The 16,960-nt window shown below is 35.2% G+C and overlaps 1 protein-coding gene across 20 annotated transcripts in view; it reads right to left on the bottom strand.

Moving 5' to 3' along the window:
• The window catches only part of C2CD5 (C2 calcium dependent domain containing 5), an 82,435-nt gene that overhangs the window by 16,354 nt on the left and 49,121 nt on the right, over nucleotides 1–16,960 (bottom strand). For all 20 annotated transcript variants that reach the window (XR_007470039.1, XR_007470038.1, XM_033430245.2 and 17 more), the window contains 10 exons: nucleotides 16,663–16,758; nucleotides 13,704–13,895; nucleotides 9,986–10,172; nucleotides 6,520–6,684; nucleotides 4,818–4,958; nucleotides 2,837–2,900; nucleotides 2,015–2,076; nucleotides 1,706–1,804; nucleotides 1,148–1,237; nucleotides 581–668 (listed from right to left, as the gene is read on the bottom strand). Coding sequence is in view for 18 of the 20 variants with exons in the window: in XM_033430245.2 (XP_033286136.1) it covers nucleotides 581–668; nucleotides 1,148–1,237; nucleotides 1,706–1,804; nucleotides 2,015–2,076; nucleotides 2,837–2,900; nucleotides 4,818–4,958; nucleotides 6,520–6,684; nucleotides 9,986–10,172; nucleotides 13,704–13,895; nucleotides 16,663–16,758 (1,184 nt within the window). In the remaining 2 variants the exon portion in view is untranslated. The remainder of the gene's footprint in view (nucleotides 1–580; nucleotides 669–1,147; nucleotides 1,238–1,705; nucleotides 1,805–2,014; nucleotides 2,077–2,836; nucleotides 2,901–4,817; nucleotides 4,959–6,519; nucleotides 6,685–9,985; nucleotides 10,173–13,703; nucleotides 13,896–16,662; nucleotides 16,759–16,960) is intronic.

Genomic DNA, 16,960 nt, shown 5'->3' on the forward strand with positions numbered 1-16,960 from the left:
TGTAGGATATATTCAACTTAAAAATTTTTAGATTAATCATGAATATTTATTTAGCCAGTAAGTCATTAAACTTTAGAAAGTATACTATTTCCCTCTTCTCTTTTTTCAGAACACACAAATGGTTTCTAAGATTTTGCATTTCTTTGGAATATATTAAGCATGGTACTTCCTAAATTTTACTGGATAAAGAACAACTCTGAGAATCTGCTGAACACTATGGGACCTTTCCTGAGAAAAATCCATGGTGCTTGCTACATCAGTTGGTTCTCAGATGCCTTGAGGACCTCCCCAGAGCTCCTAGGATAGGAGCCTCTAAATTACTGCAGAACTAATGTTATAAGCTAACTCTAAAAAACAGCAGCATTTTCTATGTAAATAGCAGCCAACCACCTATTCATGTGTGAAAAATATCATCAGCCATATGCTTATCCACACAGTTATCTTGATAAAGAAAACAGAAAAAGTGACAGTATCTTGTCAAGAAACACGTCATTTATTTATTCTACCTATCCTCTATATTTTATCACTGAATTATAACACAGACAAACATGAACTATGCTCCCATCTACCATAGGTTTACCTCTTTGCAATGACTTCTCAGCATGTGTTTTTGTGGTCTGTAAAGCCTGATTTTTGTCAAAAGTTATTGCAACTGCTGTGACTGTAACCTAGAATCACAGAAACAATATGATTAGCAAAACAATCATTCCCCCAAAAAGCTTCTTATAATTCTTTTTCAGTACCATGGAACAACTTATACAAACTGGCTAATTTGCCTTTCCTGGTTAAGATTCTCAACCAGAACTGCACATAAACTCAGACATTCACACTACAACTAAGCCCAACATGTATACCTAAACATAGGTATTCCAGAAAGAGCTCAAAAACCTTCTCTAAAAGATGGGGTCTAGAGAAGTCGCACAGAAGCACACCTAGTGTACATACGCTGGAACATACATATGAGTACACCTTCAGATAACTAGAGTTCACAAAAGTGAAACAGACAGACAAGGTCTGCCTCATACTAGCACGTTTAAAAATATTTTGAAGTAAAGCAGCTTATACTTCTTTAATTATGGCAAATGTGTAATATTAAAACAGACTAAAGTTAGAAATCTTCTTTAATAACAGACTGAACCTTAGTTACCTGAATTAATTCATCTTCAGGGAGAGATACTGTAAAATTTACATGGCAAAGGCAGCAGGGGATCATAGACCGTAGTTTAAAATACAGGCTCTACACAAAAGAAAATATTAGTCATATTTCTTTTAATTTAAAAATTTATAAAAACTGATCTTTTAATGTACATTATACTATGGCAAATAAAGTTGAGTAGAGTAAAACACTTCTGTTTCGTCTATTCTTTCATTAAGAATACATTTTTAATATCTAAGCAGACAATAAGTTTTAATCATATTTCTAAGTCATAAAAAATAAGGCGTTTTTTAAATTTACAAATATAGATTTTTATGAAGTTTACGCTATGAAATAACTTAAAATATATTCCTTTTATAGTGTGGCATATTAAGATGGAGAGGACATCTTTAGCATTTTACTTGATGGCAGGTTAAGACTGATAAGTAAATAAAAATAATTTGGCCTGCAACTGTGTAAGGTATTCCAGACAATATAAATACTTTTCTTCTTTAATTTCATGATCCTGAGGAGTTTTAGCTAAAGTATAGTTAGTCAAAAGGTTCCTACCTTGAGCAAGTTTTCACAGAGATCATTAAAATTCTTATTGAGGGCTTGATTAGTTAGATTAAGGCTGCTTAATCGGATTACTCTTACTGATGTGAACATCTAAATATGGGGAGATATAATGGCATGTCATTTCATTATTTTGAACTAAATACTGTAACAGAAAATAAATAATCATAACTACTGTGGTATTTTTTTAAAAGATAAGATTTTAACTGCAGTAAAGAGGCCGAAAAGAAAACATATATTAAGAAAAAACTTGCTAAAATCATATATGCTATATTTGCTTAAAATAAAGAATAAAAGGTTTACCTGTATTTCAGATGTCCAATTATTTATACCAGGCATAATTTCTGTATTACAGCTATAAAAGCCTGTCAAAATAAATTATAGGGAAAACATATGATAACATTTCATTTATTTTTGTATTAAAGAACAACATTTTTCGGGGCTTCCCTGATGACACAGTGGTTAAGAGTCTGCCTGCCAATGCAGGGGACACGGGTTCAAGCCCTGGTCTGGGAAGATCCTACATGCTGTGGAGCAACTAAGCCCGTGCACCACAACTACTGAGCCTGCACTCTAGAGCCCGTGAGCCACAACTACTGAGCCCATGTGCCACAATTACTGTAGCCCACGTGCCTAGAGCCCGAGCTCCGCAACAAGAGAAGCCACTGCAATGAGAACCCCACGCACTGCAACGACGAGTAGCCCCCACTCGCTGCAACTAGAGAAAGCTGCGTGCAGCAACGAAGACCCAATGCAGCCAAATATGAATAATAAATAAATTAATTTTAAAAAAAAGAATAACATTTTTCAATTATTACATGAAGTTCTAACTAAGATCCATTCATTCTTTTTTTCTAAAACTCTATACCTCTGGGAAACTTTAGACCATGTTAATAAATTACCATGTTTTTTTGGTAATGCATAAACAAAAAGATTAAAAATCAGTTCACCTAAGTTCTAATGTAAATATTTTTAAACGATGTTTTCAATCTTGGAGCAGCAAAGAACGTGACAAAAAGTAACACTGATAAAGCTGTTAAAATAAAGTTAGTGTTATAATAATTATGAACTGAAATACTGATATGCAAAACTAGTCTCATCTCCAGGTAATTTTTCTCTGTTCACCTGAAGGAGGCGGAACATCAGTGAGTAGAGAATGTACGTCTTCCATAGCATCTGTGTCATCGATCTGAAAATGAAAGATTGAACCTATCACATAAGTGGTAAATATATAATTGTTTCAAAATTTTAAAAATCGCTTTTATTATTTATTAAATAGAAAACATAAGAGTCAAGGAAAAGTAGGGCCATTTTTCCCTAAGTTAAAATATAAAACTTGAAAAAATTTTTGTAGTATCTATAAATTTTTCCACAATAATTATAAATACTTCTAAATGAAATATTTTACATTATAAAGTACATTGAGTTTTTAAAAAATCGAGCCTTTTCTCAAGTCTTTATGAGGGCATGTTCCAAAAGATTTACAAAGATAACAAGCAATCATTATCTCTATTTGTTTAAATTAATAAAGTGCAATTTAAAAAATCTTTTGACTAAATACAGAACTGCTTTAAAATAAAATTACATAGGGGTAAATTTAAAGGCATGTCTTAAAAGAATAAGTACAAATTCCATTTTTCCTACATCACAATATTCTGTTGTGAATTATAAGTAATGAACATATCCAACTGGACATATATTGACATTCATCTGTACATTGGGGATCTAAGTCCTGACTTACACCCGAGATGTCAAGAACCACTTTCACTTCCACTTTGCTTTAGCCATTCACAGTCAAGGCCATAACTCGACTGTGGTATTCCCCAAAACATTCTACACTCAGATCTCCAGCATCAACTATAACCCCCATCTCTCTACACCTTGCCCTCTTCTGCCCATACTCCAAGCACTTCTGTTCTCTACTTAGCCAGGATCCCTGGATCAGAAAATATGAAAAATGCTCTGGATCAAAGTGAAAGTAACCCTCATCTGGAGGGTTTGTTAAGCAGATTCCTGGGCCCCACTTTGAAATTTTCATTTACTAGGTCTGAAGTAGGGGCCCCAGAGTTTGCATTTCTTACAAGCTCCCAGCTGTTGCTGATGCCACCATCACAGGGCACTTTGAGTACAACTAACTGCTCTAAACTTTACCCTGGAACTTTTTACTCCTTAACCTTTTACCAACCTCCATTTTTTTTCTCCATTCTCAGACTGTAGAGATTATGAGAAAGAGGCACAAATTCATATGGTTTGAGTTTCCTACAAGGTAACAGTCTCACCTCAGTTAAGCCTTGAGCATCTCCCACAGCTGACATCCTGATCACATTCAAGGGCACTATTCTAGACTCTTCAAACCTCCAATCCCATCCCAATACAATTCTACTGTCACCTTCCTGCTTTACTGAGATCCAGGCATATGATTTTTTCTCTCAACTGGCACCTTACCAGAAAACATTTCTAAGTATCCTCATTTATTTTCCTTTCCTTCAATATCAAAGGAAGATCGTCTATCCTTTCAAAGCTAACCATTCTACAGGGGAGTGCATGGGAAGAAGATCTGTGAGGGCACAGGCTCCATAAACCTTTCATGTCATTTATTCTCCAAGAAAGTTAGTTCATTCTGGATGCATTTTTACAATGAAAGTTCAATTACACCCTCTGAATTCAGTAAAAAAAACACTACACTCAGAATTCACAGTGCTTATATTATTGTGTTACATGTAAAAATGTTATAATTATAGTAACATGTTATGACATATAAAGCAGGTAATAATTATAGTAAGTGAAAGAAGAGAACCTTCTTATTGAAATTAATCCAAGTTTACAAAAAAAGCTCCAAAAGTTTAATATTTTAATTATATTTCAACCCAAACACTAATTTTTCCAAAACTAATTTTCCAAAACAAAGTTTTCCAAAACTTTTTTTAACTTTTGTTAAACAAAAGATATGTTACCAAGTTTGTTGTAATTTCTATAATAAAATATTCTTTTGATATTTTTCACAGTTGTAATGATACAAAAATATCACACCAATTTAGGACCTGACTGTAAAAATATATATCTTATCTTCCAAAAACTTTAAGAAATTAGTCCAATGCAATAATACCTCCAAAACAAATGCATCTTTTTTCCCATGTGAAAGGTCCAATTCTGTAACTTCATCAGAGCTTTCTGATTGAGATCTCAAAAGTCTTGAGCGTTGTCTAGGTTCTGGAATGGGTGATCCTATAATCTCTTCACATATCTCCTAAAAGAAATATAATTGCTTTACATCATATGACTGTCTTTTTCTGTTTTGGGTTTTTTTTGTAAACTGCAGTCTTTTTTTTTTCTATTGAGGTACAACTGACATGTAACATATTAGTTTCAGGTGTTCAACATAATGATTTGATATTTGTATGCTTCAGTCTGGTTTTACATTTTTATATTAACAGAAAACTACCGGGGGGAGGGGAGTACGTAGAATGTATTCATAGTCCATATTTAATTATAATCTTTATGACTAATTAACCTTTTATAGAGCTATTTCCTTTAATTGATAATAGCAACCTTCATACACTAATCCGGAAACTGTCACAGACACAGCAAGGCAACACTGACATCTAGTGTAAAAAGAGGACACTACAATTAGTAGGGAATTGGCGGTCCTTCCAGCTCAGAAGGTATTTTCTACTCAGCATTTAAAAGTCCTAATAACCTATAAAGAATTAAAGATTTATGTACCCAAATAAGATTCTAATCTTTCATATCTTATGCAGTGGTAATTTTTCAAAGCCTCACATAGTAAAATGTGGAATATGATATATGTATCTATGTATGTGTATATTTATATAATACACATATTATACATGTATTTGCTATGCAACTTATTTAGCTAAATAAACTTTGATGGTTACAATAATGATCTTTTTGAGGTCAGTGTAGGCTACAATCTTATATGGGTTAGTAAGCCTTCACCCATTTTTTAGCCAAAGATCACAGCTAATCAGAGGTTCTAAATATCTGCTGGCCACAGGAATATCAAGAGAATGTGGGTATGTAAGCACAAATGTAAAAGACACAGCCTGTTGTTGGTGTTAACAGAACTATCTTTAAAAAAAAAAAAGGATTATTTTAAAAAAGGTTTTTCAAAAATGTTTTCAATGTTCATTGCTAGGGCATACCTTGCATAAGACTGCAACCACACAGTTTCATAACACAGCTACCTCTGCAGCACCTTCGCATCCATTTATCTTACTTACACTTCACATTAACCTGCCCTAGATAAATCTGACAGGGTACCTATTACAGTGACTACAAAATGAGAAAGAAAAGACTCTGTATTCTTGAACATTTTTACCACAGATAAGCAATCTTTCTTTTTACTAAAAAAGAACATTTTAGGCCATTTCTTTAGGCATCAACAAGTATTTATCAGGCGGCTACTACCAGGAAGAACTGGTCTAGCCATTAGGAATACAGTCCTGATGGAGCTCCATTCTATTGGGAGTAGCAAGCAGTAGACAAAAATCAAAAACATATTTCACACACAAAGACACATAGAGGTAAGAGTAACAGAAAACAATAAAACAGAAGGAGGATAGGAAGTACCAAAAATTGACAGGAGAGTTAATTTTTTAAATAGGGTGGTCAAAGTCAGCCTCCCTAAAAAATAAGACATTTGAGCATGGATGTAAAGGGAGGTGAAAGAATGAGCAATGAGGAGAGCAAATCTAGACAGTGGCAGAAAAATCTTTAAAAGAACCTAAAAATGTACTAAAATCTAAATAGCAACTTACATATTCACAGTGGAGATTTATTTCACTTACCGGAGGATTGATTTCATATAATTCTTTATTCTTAGCAATCGTGTCATTTATCTTCTTCTGCATATGAGATATATGCTGCTCGTATGAGCCATCATTAGGAGTCTTCCCAGCAATCTGAATACCGCCAGGCGTTGGTAAAGCTGCTAAATACACACCTGTGGCTGACTGGTAAAAATAATGGGGAAATAATCAGAAAAAAATATCTAAAGAATAATAGTCCTTAAGTTTTCATATTCAGGAATGTGGTCCTTGCCCTGAAGGAAAAAGATAATTAGCATCAGTGCTTGCATAGGACATATGTGGAAGGGCACAGAAAATCAGAACTGGTAACAGAGGTTGGTTACTTCAGCAAGAACTCCGGGTAGGTTGGGGACAGCAGTGAAAGGATGATTTACTTTTCACTACATACCCAACTGGACTTTAAAGTTTTTTGTTATGATTGTAAAAATCTGCACTGAAAAAAACAGGTTATAAAAATATGAAGGGCTTCCCTGGTGGCGCAGTGGTTGAGAGTCCGCCTGCCAATGCAGGGGATACGGGTTCGTGCCCCAGTCCGGGAAGATCCCACATGCCGCGGAGCGGCTGGGCCCGTGAGCCATGGCCGCTGAGCCTGCGCGTCTGGAGCCTGTGCTCCGCAACGGGAGAGGCCACAACAGTGAGAGGCCCGCGTACCGCAAAAAAAAAAAAAAAAAAAAAAAAAAATGATTGAAAGTTGTTGAAAAGTAAATTTTTCATGAATGAGTAGCTTACATTTAAAGTGGCAAAAGTAAAAGGGAAACATGCAAAGCAAGTAAAGAAACTGAGTTCAGAAAGGACAGGAAACTTAATCAAGATCACACTGTCAATAAATGTGGGGAAGAGACTTGAATCTGTTTCCGACTCCAAATACCAAGAACTTTTCACTATACCATCCTGCCTCCATAATCACCAAGAAAGAAAACCTGATACAGACTTATTTTAAATATTTAATTAAATAACTACTAAATTGTGACTTTGTAACAGTACTACATGCCATTAGTACTGAAAAACTATTAGGGGAAATACAAAACAAGATAAAACACACACACACACACACACACCCCTATGTACATTTATGTTTAAATATGCTTCTGTAAGGAAAGCAAAGCAAAAAAAAAATGTATAAAAGTACAAACATCAAATTGTTAACATCAAAGGAGTAGAATGGAGAAAAGAGAAGACAATTCTTTTAACTCTGGATATTTGCGTATTTTGAATTGTTAGAGTTGTTGTTGTTGTTATTGTTATTACACAATTGCCAATTTTGTAAAAGTCTTTCCTAGAAAGGTTATAGTACTCTATGATGAAGTCTGTGCACCAGATGAAACTGATTCCCAGAAGCTCTTTCTCCTGGGTTGTTCATGTGTCCATGACTGCACTCACCACCCAGTCTCTGATGCTCAAGCTCAGAACGCCTTCTGCGCCATAGTGCCCCATCTCTAACACTTGCTTAACTGCATTCACTAATGAGGCAACAGCCCAGAATGGCTGAGAACACAAACTCCGGAACTAGACAGGCCTGGGTTTGAAACTGAGTTCCGGTACATGTAACCATATCACTTTGGACAAGTCTCAACCTATCACAGCATCCGTTTCCTCGTCTTATAAAGTGAAGATAATATTACGTTCTTTCTGGAGCAGCCCAGTGCCAGACACCCAGGAGGCACTCGTCGGAGATTAGCTATCATGGAGGCTACTTGAGATTTAGTAGCTCAGGAGGACCTTGAGATTTAACTGCACAGGCTAAAACAGCACAAAGATCAAAAGCTCAAACAGTTATAACGAGTGCCACTAGTGATCAAGAAGAAAAGGTTAGTAAGAATCAGAAAAGGCAGTATTTGAGGCAGGCATTGAAGAATTATACCAGGGTCACAAACTAGTTTCCTGGGGCTCTACCATCAAAAGTGTTTGCTACAATTGGCACAATGTTCTTTAAACTTCTGAATCTAAACCAATCTCTTAGTTCCCAACACACCCACCAATAGCTACAGTTCTGTATTCAGCCTGACTACACATTTATGTTATGCCCTCGCTAAGCTTGTTAGTTTTCAGATGGGTGAATTATAACTAACACTCTTTTCCCCAAGTTAATCTAAATATCAAGTATTTTAATATGAATCAGATTACCTTTATTAATCACTGCAAATTCATCTTGTTAAAAAAGTGAGATTTCCTAATTAATCATCAACACACAATTATCCCCTACATACATAAATTTGCATATTTGCCTTTATAGAAAGAACAGATGAAGCAGGAAACAATTTAGCATTTTATCTACAAATGCATACTGAGAAAAAGAAACCAAATTCCATAAATTTATTTATTTATTTCGGTTGCACTGGGTCTTCCTTGCGGCATGCTGACTTCTTAGTTGTGGCATGTGGCATCTAGTTCCCCAACCAGGGATCTAACCTGGGCCCTGTGCATTGGGAGTGCGGAGTCTTACCCACTGAAGCACCACGGAAGTCCCCCATAAATTTCTTAAAATTAAATTTCTATGCATGTCTCAGAAAGATGACAGAGAATTCCAATTTGAAAAGTACTGGTGACATAGACAAAAATTCTGGCTGGCAAAGTGTGGAGAATATGAGAGAATTTCCATAAATATTTTGCAGGTATCTAGTTCTCTGGCTACTTAAAAAGGCAGTTCTCACTTTCCCCACTGATAACTTTCTAGTCAGAACTTATTTTCTAATAAGCCAAGGTGAACATGAAGGTGAGATAAAGAGCTTTTCACTGCCTCACAATTTATTAGCACTTCAGAAACACACGTATTTTATTGCACAATCCACTGCTGAGCACTGGTGCACATGTCTCTCATGTATTGATTTTCTCCATTAAAACGAAAGATTATTTTGGCACAGTGGTCCTCCCCGCTCAGGAGTGATTTTGTCCCCCAAAGGACATCTGGTAACGTCTGGGGACAGTTTTGGTTGTCACACTGTGGGGAAGCTGTTGGAATCTAGTGGACAGAGGCCAGGGATGCTGCTAAACATCCTACAATGAACAAGACAGCTCCATATAACGGAGTTATCCAGCCCCAAATGTCAATAGTGCCAAGAAGGAGAAACCCTGTTTTAGCAATGTACTAACAATAATAAAGTTCAGAACAGTAGTGGCTAACTTACAAAACAAGCTATACCTGGCAATTCTTAGAAATCTGACCATAGGAATTATGATCAGTATACAAAAATATAATAATAGTATAAAATATAAATAAATTTATATAATAGTTTATTAATTTAATTTCAAATAATAATCTTATAAATATAAAAACATTTGAAAGCCTATCACTAGGCTTTTTTTTACTTCTTATAATGTCCCTAAAGCCTTAAAAGTCTTAATGCCAGATCTTTAGATAAGTCTTTTTAGGAGACTCTTTGAATCACATAAAACAGAATCTACAACTATAGGAATCACAAAACAAAAACAAAACATCGAAACTCACCGCTAAGCCCATCAACATATTTTCACCCACTGAGATCTGAATTCTCAGTCCAAATAAAGCGTTCATTCCTTTGAGTTTTAGTTTATTCATTAGCTGAGTATGCACTTCATATTCCATAAATGGCAACAGATTACTGATAGCTGTGGCATTTGCTTCTGCTTGTGCCTTCTTTTTTAAGCGACACAACCTGTTAAGGAAAATAATTTAGTCAGTGGAGAGTGTTCTTGGTACAATCTTAAGAAATGTCCAATTTTTTTAAAGTTTCTAAAAGTGTGCTTGATAAAACATTTACTTGTTTCAAACGGACTTCTTAAGTTTTATCAATAATCTTTTCTGTCACTTTTTTCACTGTACATACTTTTGCTAAAAGTCCTATTTGAATAAAAAGGAAAAAAATCTCAAAATCTCTAGAAATGAAATAAACACTGATCAAAATCACTAGAGAATATAATTTTGCATCTTAGGTTTCATAACTCCCTGTGATCATATAATGGGTGGATAGCAAAGAAAGAACTTAATTTACTCATTAAAAGAATACAAAGCCTACTTGAGTGTACACCATGTGCCAGGCACTGTTCTAGGTGGTGAGCACTGATCAATGAATAAAACACAAAATCCCTGTTCGTGCTTATATTCCAGTGGGGGCAGAGGGGAGGGGAGTAGGAATAAACAAAGAAACAAGGCAACCACAGATAATGCTTAAGAATCCAGTCTGTGCAGAAAATAAACCAGGTGAAGAAAAGTGAGAGTAACTCGACATAAGGCCTCACAGCAGAGATGACACCTGAACTGGGATCTTAAAAGCACAATGGAGTTGAGAGTGCTGGAAAAAGACAATGACGGAATGGAGCTGGCATATTAGAAGAAACAAAAGGAGACCACTGTAGGTCAAGTGAAGTGAGCAAGGGTGAGGGCAGCACAGATGAGGGTGCAGTTAAGCATGGGCATGAGCATGTTAGGGGCTTCGGGTCATGGTGAGGTGTTTGATTTTATTCTGCCAGCAATGGGAACCCCCACATAGGTTTTACATAGTAACACAATCCAAAGTATATTTTAGGACATCGTTTATACTGCTACACAGAGAATGGAGTAAAGATAAGAGAACTGATGTGGGGATGGCAGACAAAAGGCTTAAATTTAGGTAAGAGACAATGAGAGCTTGGACTAAAACAGGTAGCTGTGAAGATGAAGGAAAGATCCCCAAACTGGCAAGCCAGGCTATTTAGGCCAATAGTTCTCAAACTCTGCCTTGCATCAGAACCACCTCGAGGGCTTGTTAAAAAACAATTACCATCCCCAGAGTTTCCGATTCAACAGGTCTGGCACGTGACCTGAGAATTTGCATTTCTATACGGTCCCCCAAAGATGGTGATGCTATTGGTCTAGGTACCACACTCTGAGAACTGCTGATGAAGACTAATCCCCTCTTACCTAAAACAGAAAAAAAAAAAAAAAAAAAACTGAATAAACTATATCTTTAAAAATCTTCCTAAAAGCATCACAGGACCAGGGCAAGGAGCAATGCTGGGTACAAACTTAAGGAGGTAGCATAAGGAAATTCTTTTGCGGTGGTGGGACAGTTCTGTATCTTGACTGCGGTGGTGGTTTACACAAATCTATTTGTGGGATAAAACTGCATTGACCTATACATATATATACAAATACATAAATGAATGCAAGTTTAAAGAAGTGTAAAACTGAATAAGGTCTGTAGCATAGTTAACAGTATTATAACAATGTCAATTTCCTAGTTGATACTATACTACAGTTGCATGAGATGTCACCAATGGGGGAAGCTCATTGAAGGGTACACAGGACTCTGTACAATTTTTGCAACTTTCTGTGAGTCAAAGCAAGTAAAACACAATGAACAATAACCAGCAGAAACAACAGAAAAAAAAGATTTTAGATATTAAAATCATCAGTTACAGAAGCAATCAAAGACTATAGTATATATTTGAAAAAGAACAAAATAAAACTTCTGGGAATAAAAATAGATTATCAAAAATTTAAAAACACAATTATTAAGTGTAATAGCATATTAAAGACAGCTGAAGAGAAAATTAAAGAATTGAAAGATAAATAAGAAAACATCCAAAATATAACATAAAGAAACAAAAAGATTTAAAAACATAAGACAAGAAAATAACAGACATAGAGGAGGCAGTGAGAAAGTCTAAAATACTTTTAATTGGAGTATCAAGAAGAGAGAACAGATGAAACACAGAACTAATCTAAAATTTTTTTTTAATTCATGAAAGACAACAATCTACAGATTCAAGAAGCCCAAGGTATAACAATTAGGATAAAGAGAACTCCATACCTAACACTTCATAGGGAAACTGCAGAAACCAAAGACAAATAAAATGGCTCACACACAGCCTGAAGGGAAAAAATAGACATAGTTCAAAGGAACAACATTTAGTCTAATAGGTTATTTCTCAACAGTCGCAATGAAAGCCAGAAGGCAGTGGAAGGGTATCTTCAGTGTGCTTAAAGAAAATAACTGCCAGCCCAAAATATCTTTTAAAGATAAAAGAGACTCATTTTCAGACATGTAAAAATAGTTCACCACCAGCAGATCCACCAAAAAAAAATACTCAAGGAGATAACTCAAGCAAAAGAAAAACAATCCTAAATGGAAGGTCTAAGATGCAACAGGGAATGAAAGCAAAAGTAAATGGATTAGAAACATACTTTAGAAGAAGATGTAACATGCCTTTGTAATAACTTTGATATGGGGAGGTAGAATACCATATCTGGAAGAACTGGATACAGCAAGTATCACTTATGAAAACAGAAAAGACCAAAGAAAGAAATGGAGAAAATCAGCAGTTCAATTTGGAACAAGTATGAGATGCCTAAGAAAATGATGTGTAAAGCAGACAGGAAAGTATATGGGTCTGAAACTCAGAAGAAAGTTCTGGACTAGAGCTATAAATTTGGGAGTCCTAGACTTACAGACAGCATACAGACTTATAGGGGTTGACGAGTTCAACTAGGGAGAAAGCTTTGAAAGGGGGTCCAAACTCACGGCTCTCAAGGAACAAGAAATGAGGAGGAATCAACAAGGAGACTGAAGACTATACATAAAGGTAGGAAAAAGGAGGAGGTGTGGCATTGTGAAGTCAAAAGTTTCAAGAAGGAGAAAATGATCAAGTGTGTGATTATTGCTGAGATGTTAAGTAAAATGAGGGCAGAAATGCTCAATGGATTTGGTAGCCTGGCAGTTGTTGGTGACCTAGATAGCTGCAGCTGTTTCCTGTGTGCCAACCACAATTTAGCATTTCCTATTCCAGTACACTTTAAATGGAATTCTTAACAGCTAACTGAAGTTGTAAAGGAAACACCACATAGCGCTGTTCTTAAAAAGATGAAAAAGTCAATTTCCACAATGTATTAGATATTTAATGTCATTAAAGCATACTGAGTCACACCCCCAGCCTGCAACAGGTTAATTAATAATCCTCATAATAATACACATTTGTACAGAATTTAAATGTTTAAAACTGCTTTTGCATATAAACTTATCTGAGTTTCATAAAGAGGATATTTTTCCTCCATATTTTCCATACAGTAAAATAAGAGGTTCAGATAGAATTGCCAAGCCTGCACAGGATCACACAGGTAGGAAGGAGCAGATATTTGAAAATACGTCTATTTGACTCCATACCCTATACTCCTTCAAGGACCCCAAATACCGTCTTCACAAACATACCTTGCTTGAATAAGACAACCTTTTCCAATAACTGCTGCATCCATTGGGAGGTCTATAGTTGTAAAGAGAACATCGGGAACTTTTTGTTTCCTGCAGTTATAGCAATATGTGAGATGAGCTGGAAATGGCATATTCAGTTCATCATACGGTATATGGCAAAATCCACAGCCTGCAGGCAAATTTTCTTCTAGCCTATTAAGAATACATTAAGAAAAAAAAAGTTATTCTTGAAAATTCTATGCATTTTTTCAAAAACATACATTACATATCCAGTACTTGTATACAAACTACACCACAACTTCGACCATAGTTAAGTACCACTATGACTGATAAGAAATGACCAGGAAATCAGAACCATGCACTGTGCTATGAAAGAAGAGGCTTATACAAGTAGAGTCATTTTGCATCAATTCTTATGTTTGATGACTTATCACCTGACAAAAACCACTATTATTCCAATGGTTTTTCCTTTGGGATACAACATAAAAACAAATAAGCGTGACATTTTTCTACTGTGTGACAAAGATAACACAAATAAAATCACAAAATAATTCCTAAGAAAAAAAACTTTTTAACCAACCTAAAAATTTGAAAAAATTCTATGGTTAAAAACAAATCTATTTAAGAGGAAAAAATGTAAGTTAAAGCTAGGCATACTCTAAAGTTTCTAATTTATGATGTCTGTTTTAGCATTTCTGCGAAACCAAAACACCTGTGTTTCAGAAATGAATATCCATCATACATAAAGCACAAATGAACAACCCACAACCTCCCCATTCACTGTAAAATGTCTGTTGTATTGTGCTGTTTATGAAATCATTTTAGAATGATTAAGTATTTATTCAGTCATTAAATATGAGGAAATGAGGAGAACAGGAAGGGAAACAGAGGGAAGCTCCATGGAGAAATCCCAGCTTTCACACAGCCACATCTTCTATGGCTCTGGTAAGATGTGGGTTCTCAAATCCCTTTCATCTAAAGCAACCCTTTAAAAGTTGAAATTTGGCAAGTAGACACATTAAAAAGGGAAAAGAAAACTCATACAACACCTACCAAGAGTCAGACTTTCTGTATTCTTTGTATACATTATTTTACTGAATTTTCACAATAACCCTCTAAATCAAATTAAGTTTCTCCCAGATATTATTCTTTTATTGTTGAGATGGCATTCTCGCCTATTTGAAGTAACAGGGGAATCAGACAGATCTGGGCAGAGCCGTGTGACTCTGAGCAAGTCATTTAACCTCTCAGAGCCTCCTCTATAAAAGTGTAACAACAATATCTACCTAGAAAGGGTCTTTTTTGGGTTTTTTTGAAGATTAAGTAAGAAAACTATAGCTAAATACTCACACCCAACAGAGGGCAACAAAAACTAGTTCCATTTGGCCTGAAATGAAGCTGAGATATTAAGTAACTTGCTCAGTCACACTAAGTACTAAGTAGCAGACCTCAGATTCTTATGCCAGTTTATTTGAATCCAAAGCCCATGTGTTACAAGGGGACACAGAAAGATGAAAACTGGGGCAATTTTTAACTAAACACCTCACAGAAATTTGAACATAAGTGGTGCAACATCATAAGGCATAAAAAATAAAAGTGCTAAAATTTATGAAAGCATTTGAAATATGAAATGTACAAAAGGCATTATCTTTGAATACTCATACCCTAGGGAATTTTTTTCTTCCTTCTACTCTCCTACATTTTTCAAATTTTCTCTAGTAAGCACTAGTAATTTCATAGCAGAAAGAAAAAGACATTTTCCTCTTTTACAAGTAGGGATGGTATCTGTTGCATCAGTCTGCCATTCAAGAGAGCTCACTGTGTCCATCCAAGCCACAATACCGAAACAACCAAGCTGGATGGGAAAGGTTGTTTGTTTAATTAGGCTTCTATCTAGTGAAGAATGGAATCTATTGACACAGGTGAGAACTATATGACAGGACTGGGACAACTCACTGGCAAAGTCAGTTTTCTCAAAGGAATATTCCAATTGTTCAATATACTTCAAAATGTCCCACCTCCACTTTCCTATTTACCATGACTTTTAATGCTCAGAAATATATTATGGTCAAAACCCATTTTTAATACTGACAAAAGAAGAAACTGACCAAGGTCTTCTGTGTGCCTACCAGAGCTAGCATATCTTTCTTTGCTATACAGAGACTTGCAAATTTATTCTAAATTTGATCACATACAGAATTTTTTTTGCTTTTTTCCTTAATATACACTAATACATTAATACCGGGGGAAAATAAATATGCATAGTGTAGAGCAAGGGGTATTTAAAATTTATATTATTTGGGCAAACTCTGGTACCAAACTAATAGTTTTTTGTACATATATTTGATAACTTCATCGTTTTATGGAAAATACTTATGACATTTATGGAAGCTAACAGATTAAAGGGACCAATAATCAAATAAACCAAAAAGTAATCTCATTTTACCTAATGCTTTCATTTTTGCTTTCTCTTTCACATATATTAAAGTTATATTTCATGAAGCTTTTATAACATAATTGAAGCTTTTATACATAATTTTCGGATAACATAGTATTTTGATTGTTTTGTAAATTAAGAATTTTATGAAAATTGTTTCATGACCTTTTCCTGTTTTGGAGGTAAGAGAAAGGAAAAGGAAAGGAAGAGAAAACTCAAATAAAATAAATTATTTCTACACTGTAGCAAACAAAAAAATGTATACTTGAAATCCTTCGATTGGTAATCATATGTGTAATTTATCAAGATAATAGAAATAATGATGTGTCATACAGTGCAGAACCCAACACTTCTTTGTTGCTATGGATTAAGTAAAAATCAGTAAAGTGCCTGGTCCTGATTTCAAAATTGCACACCTATAACCCACCCTCATAGAGAAGGACTAGCCCAGCTCTGAGAGGAAGAAAGTCAACCTCCCCCTTCTCTGCCCTTAAGGAAAATAAGCCAGGCTGTCATGACAACCTCTGTTCCAAACAGCCCTCCACGGTGCCATCCTGCAGAAATCTAGGGTTCAGTACAGCTGCTGTGCCGGATGCAGATAAAATACAGACCTCTTCACTACAAAAGAAAAAAACATAAACAAGTTAACATTTTCAGGGAATCTAACTTTGGAAAATGTTAACTATCAAAGTGATACAAGGGTGACAATTTAAATTTAAAGTTAGACTCTACTAAATATTAGTATCACAGGATTACCTCCTAAACCTAGAATAGAAAACAGAAATAATGTTGTTAAAATGGAAAGGATAAGAATTCTTTC

This window comes from Orcinus orca, chromosome 11, assembly GCF_937001465.1.
Source record: "Orcinus orca chromosome 11, mOrcOrc1.1, whole genome shotgun sequence".
Classification (NCBI taxonomy): Eukaryota; Metazoa; Chordata; class Mammalia; order Artiodactyla; family Delphinidae; genus Orcinus; species Orcinus orca.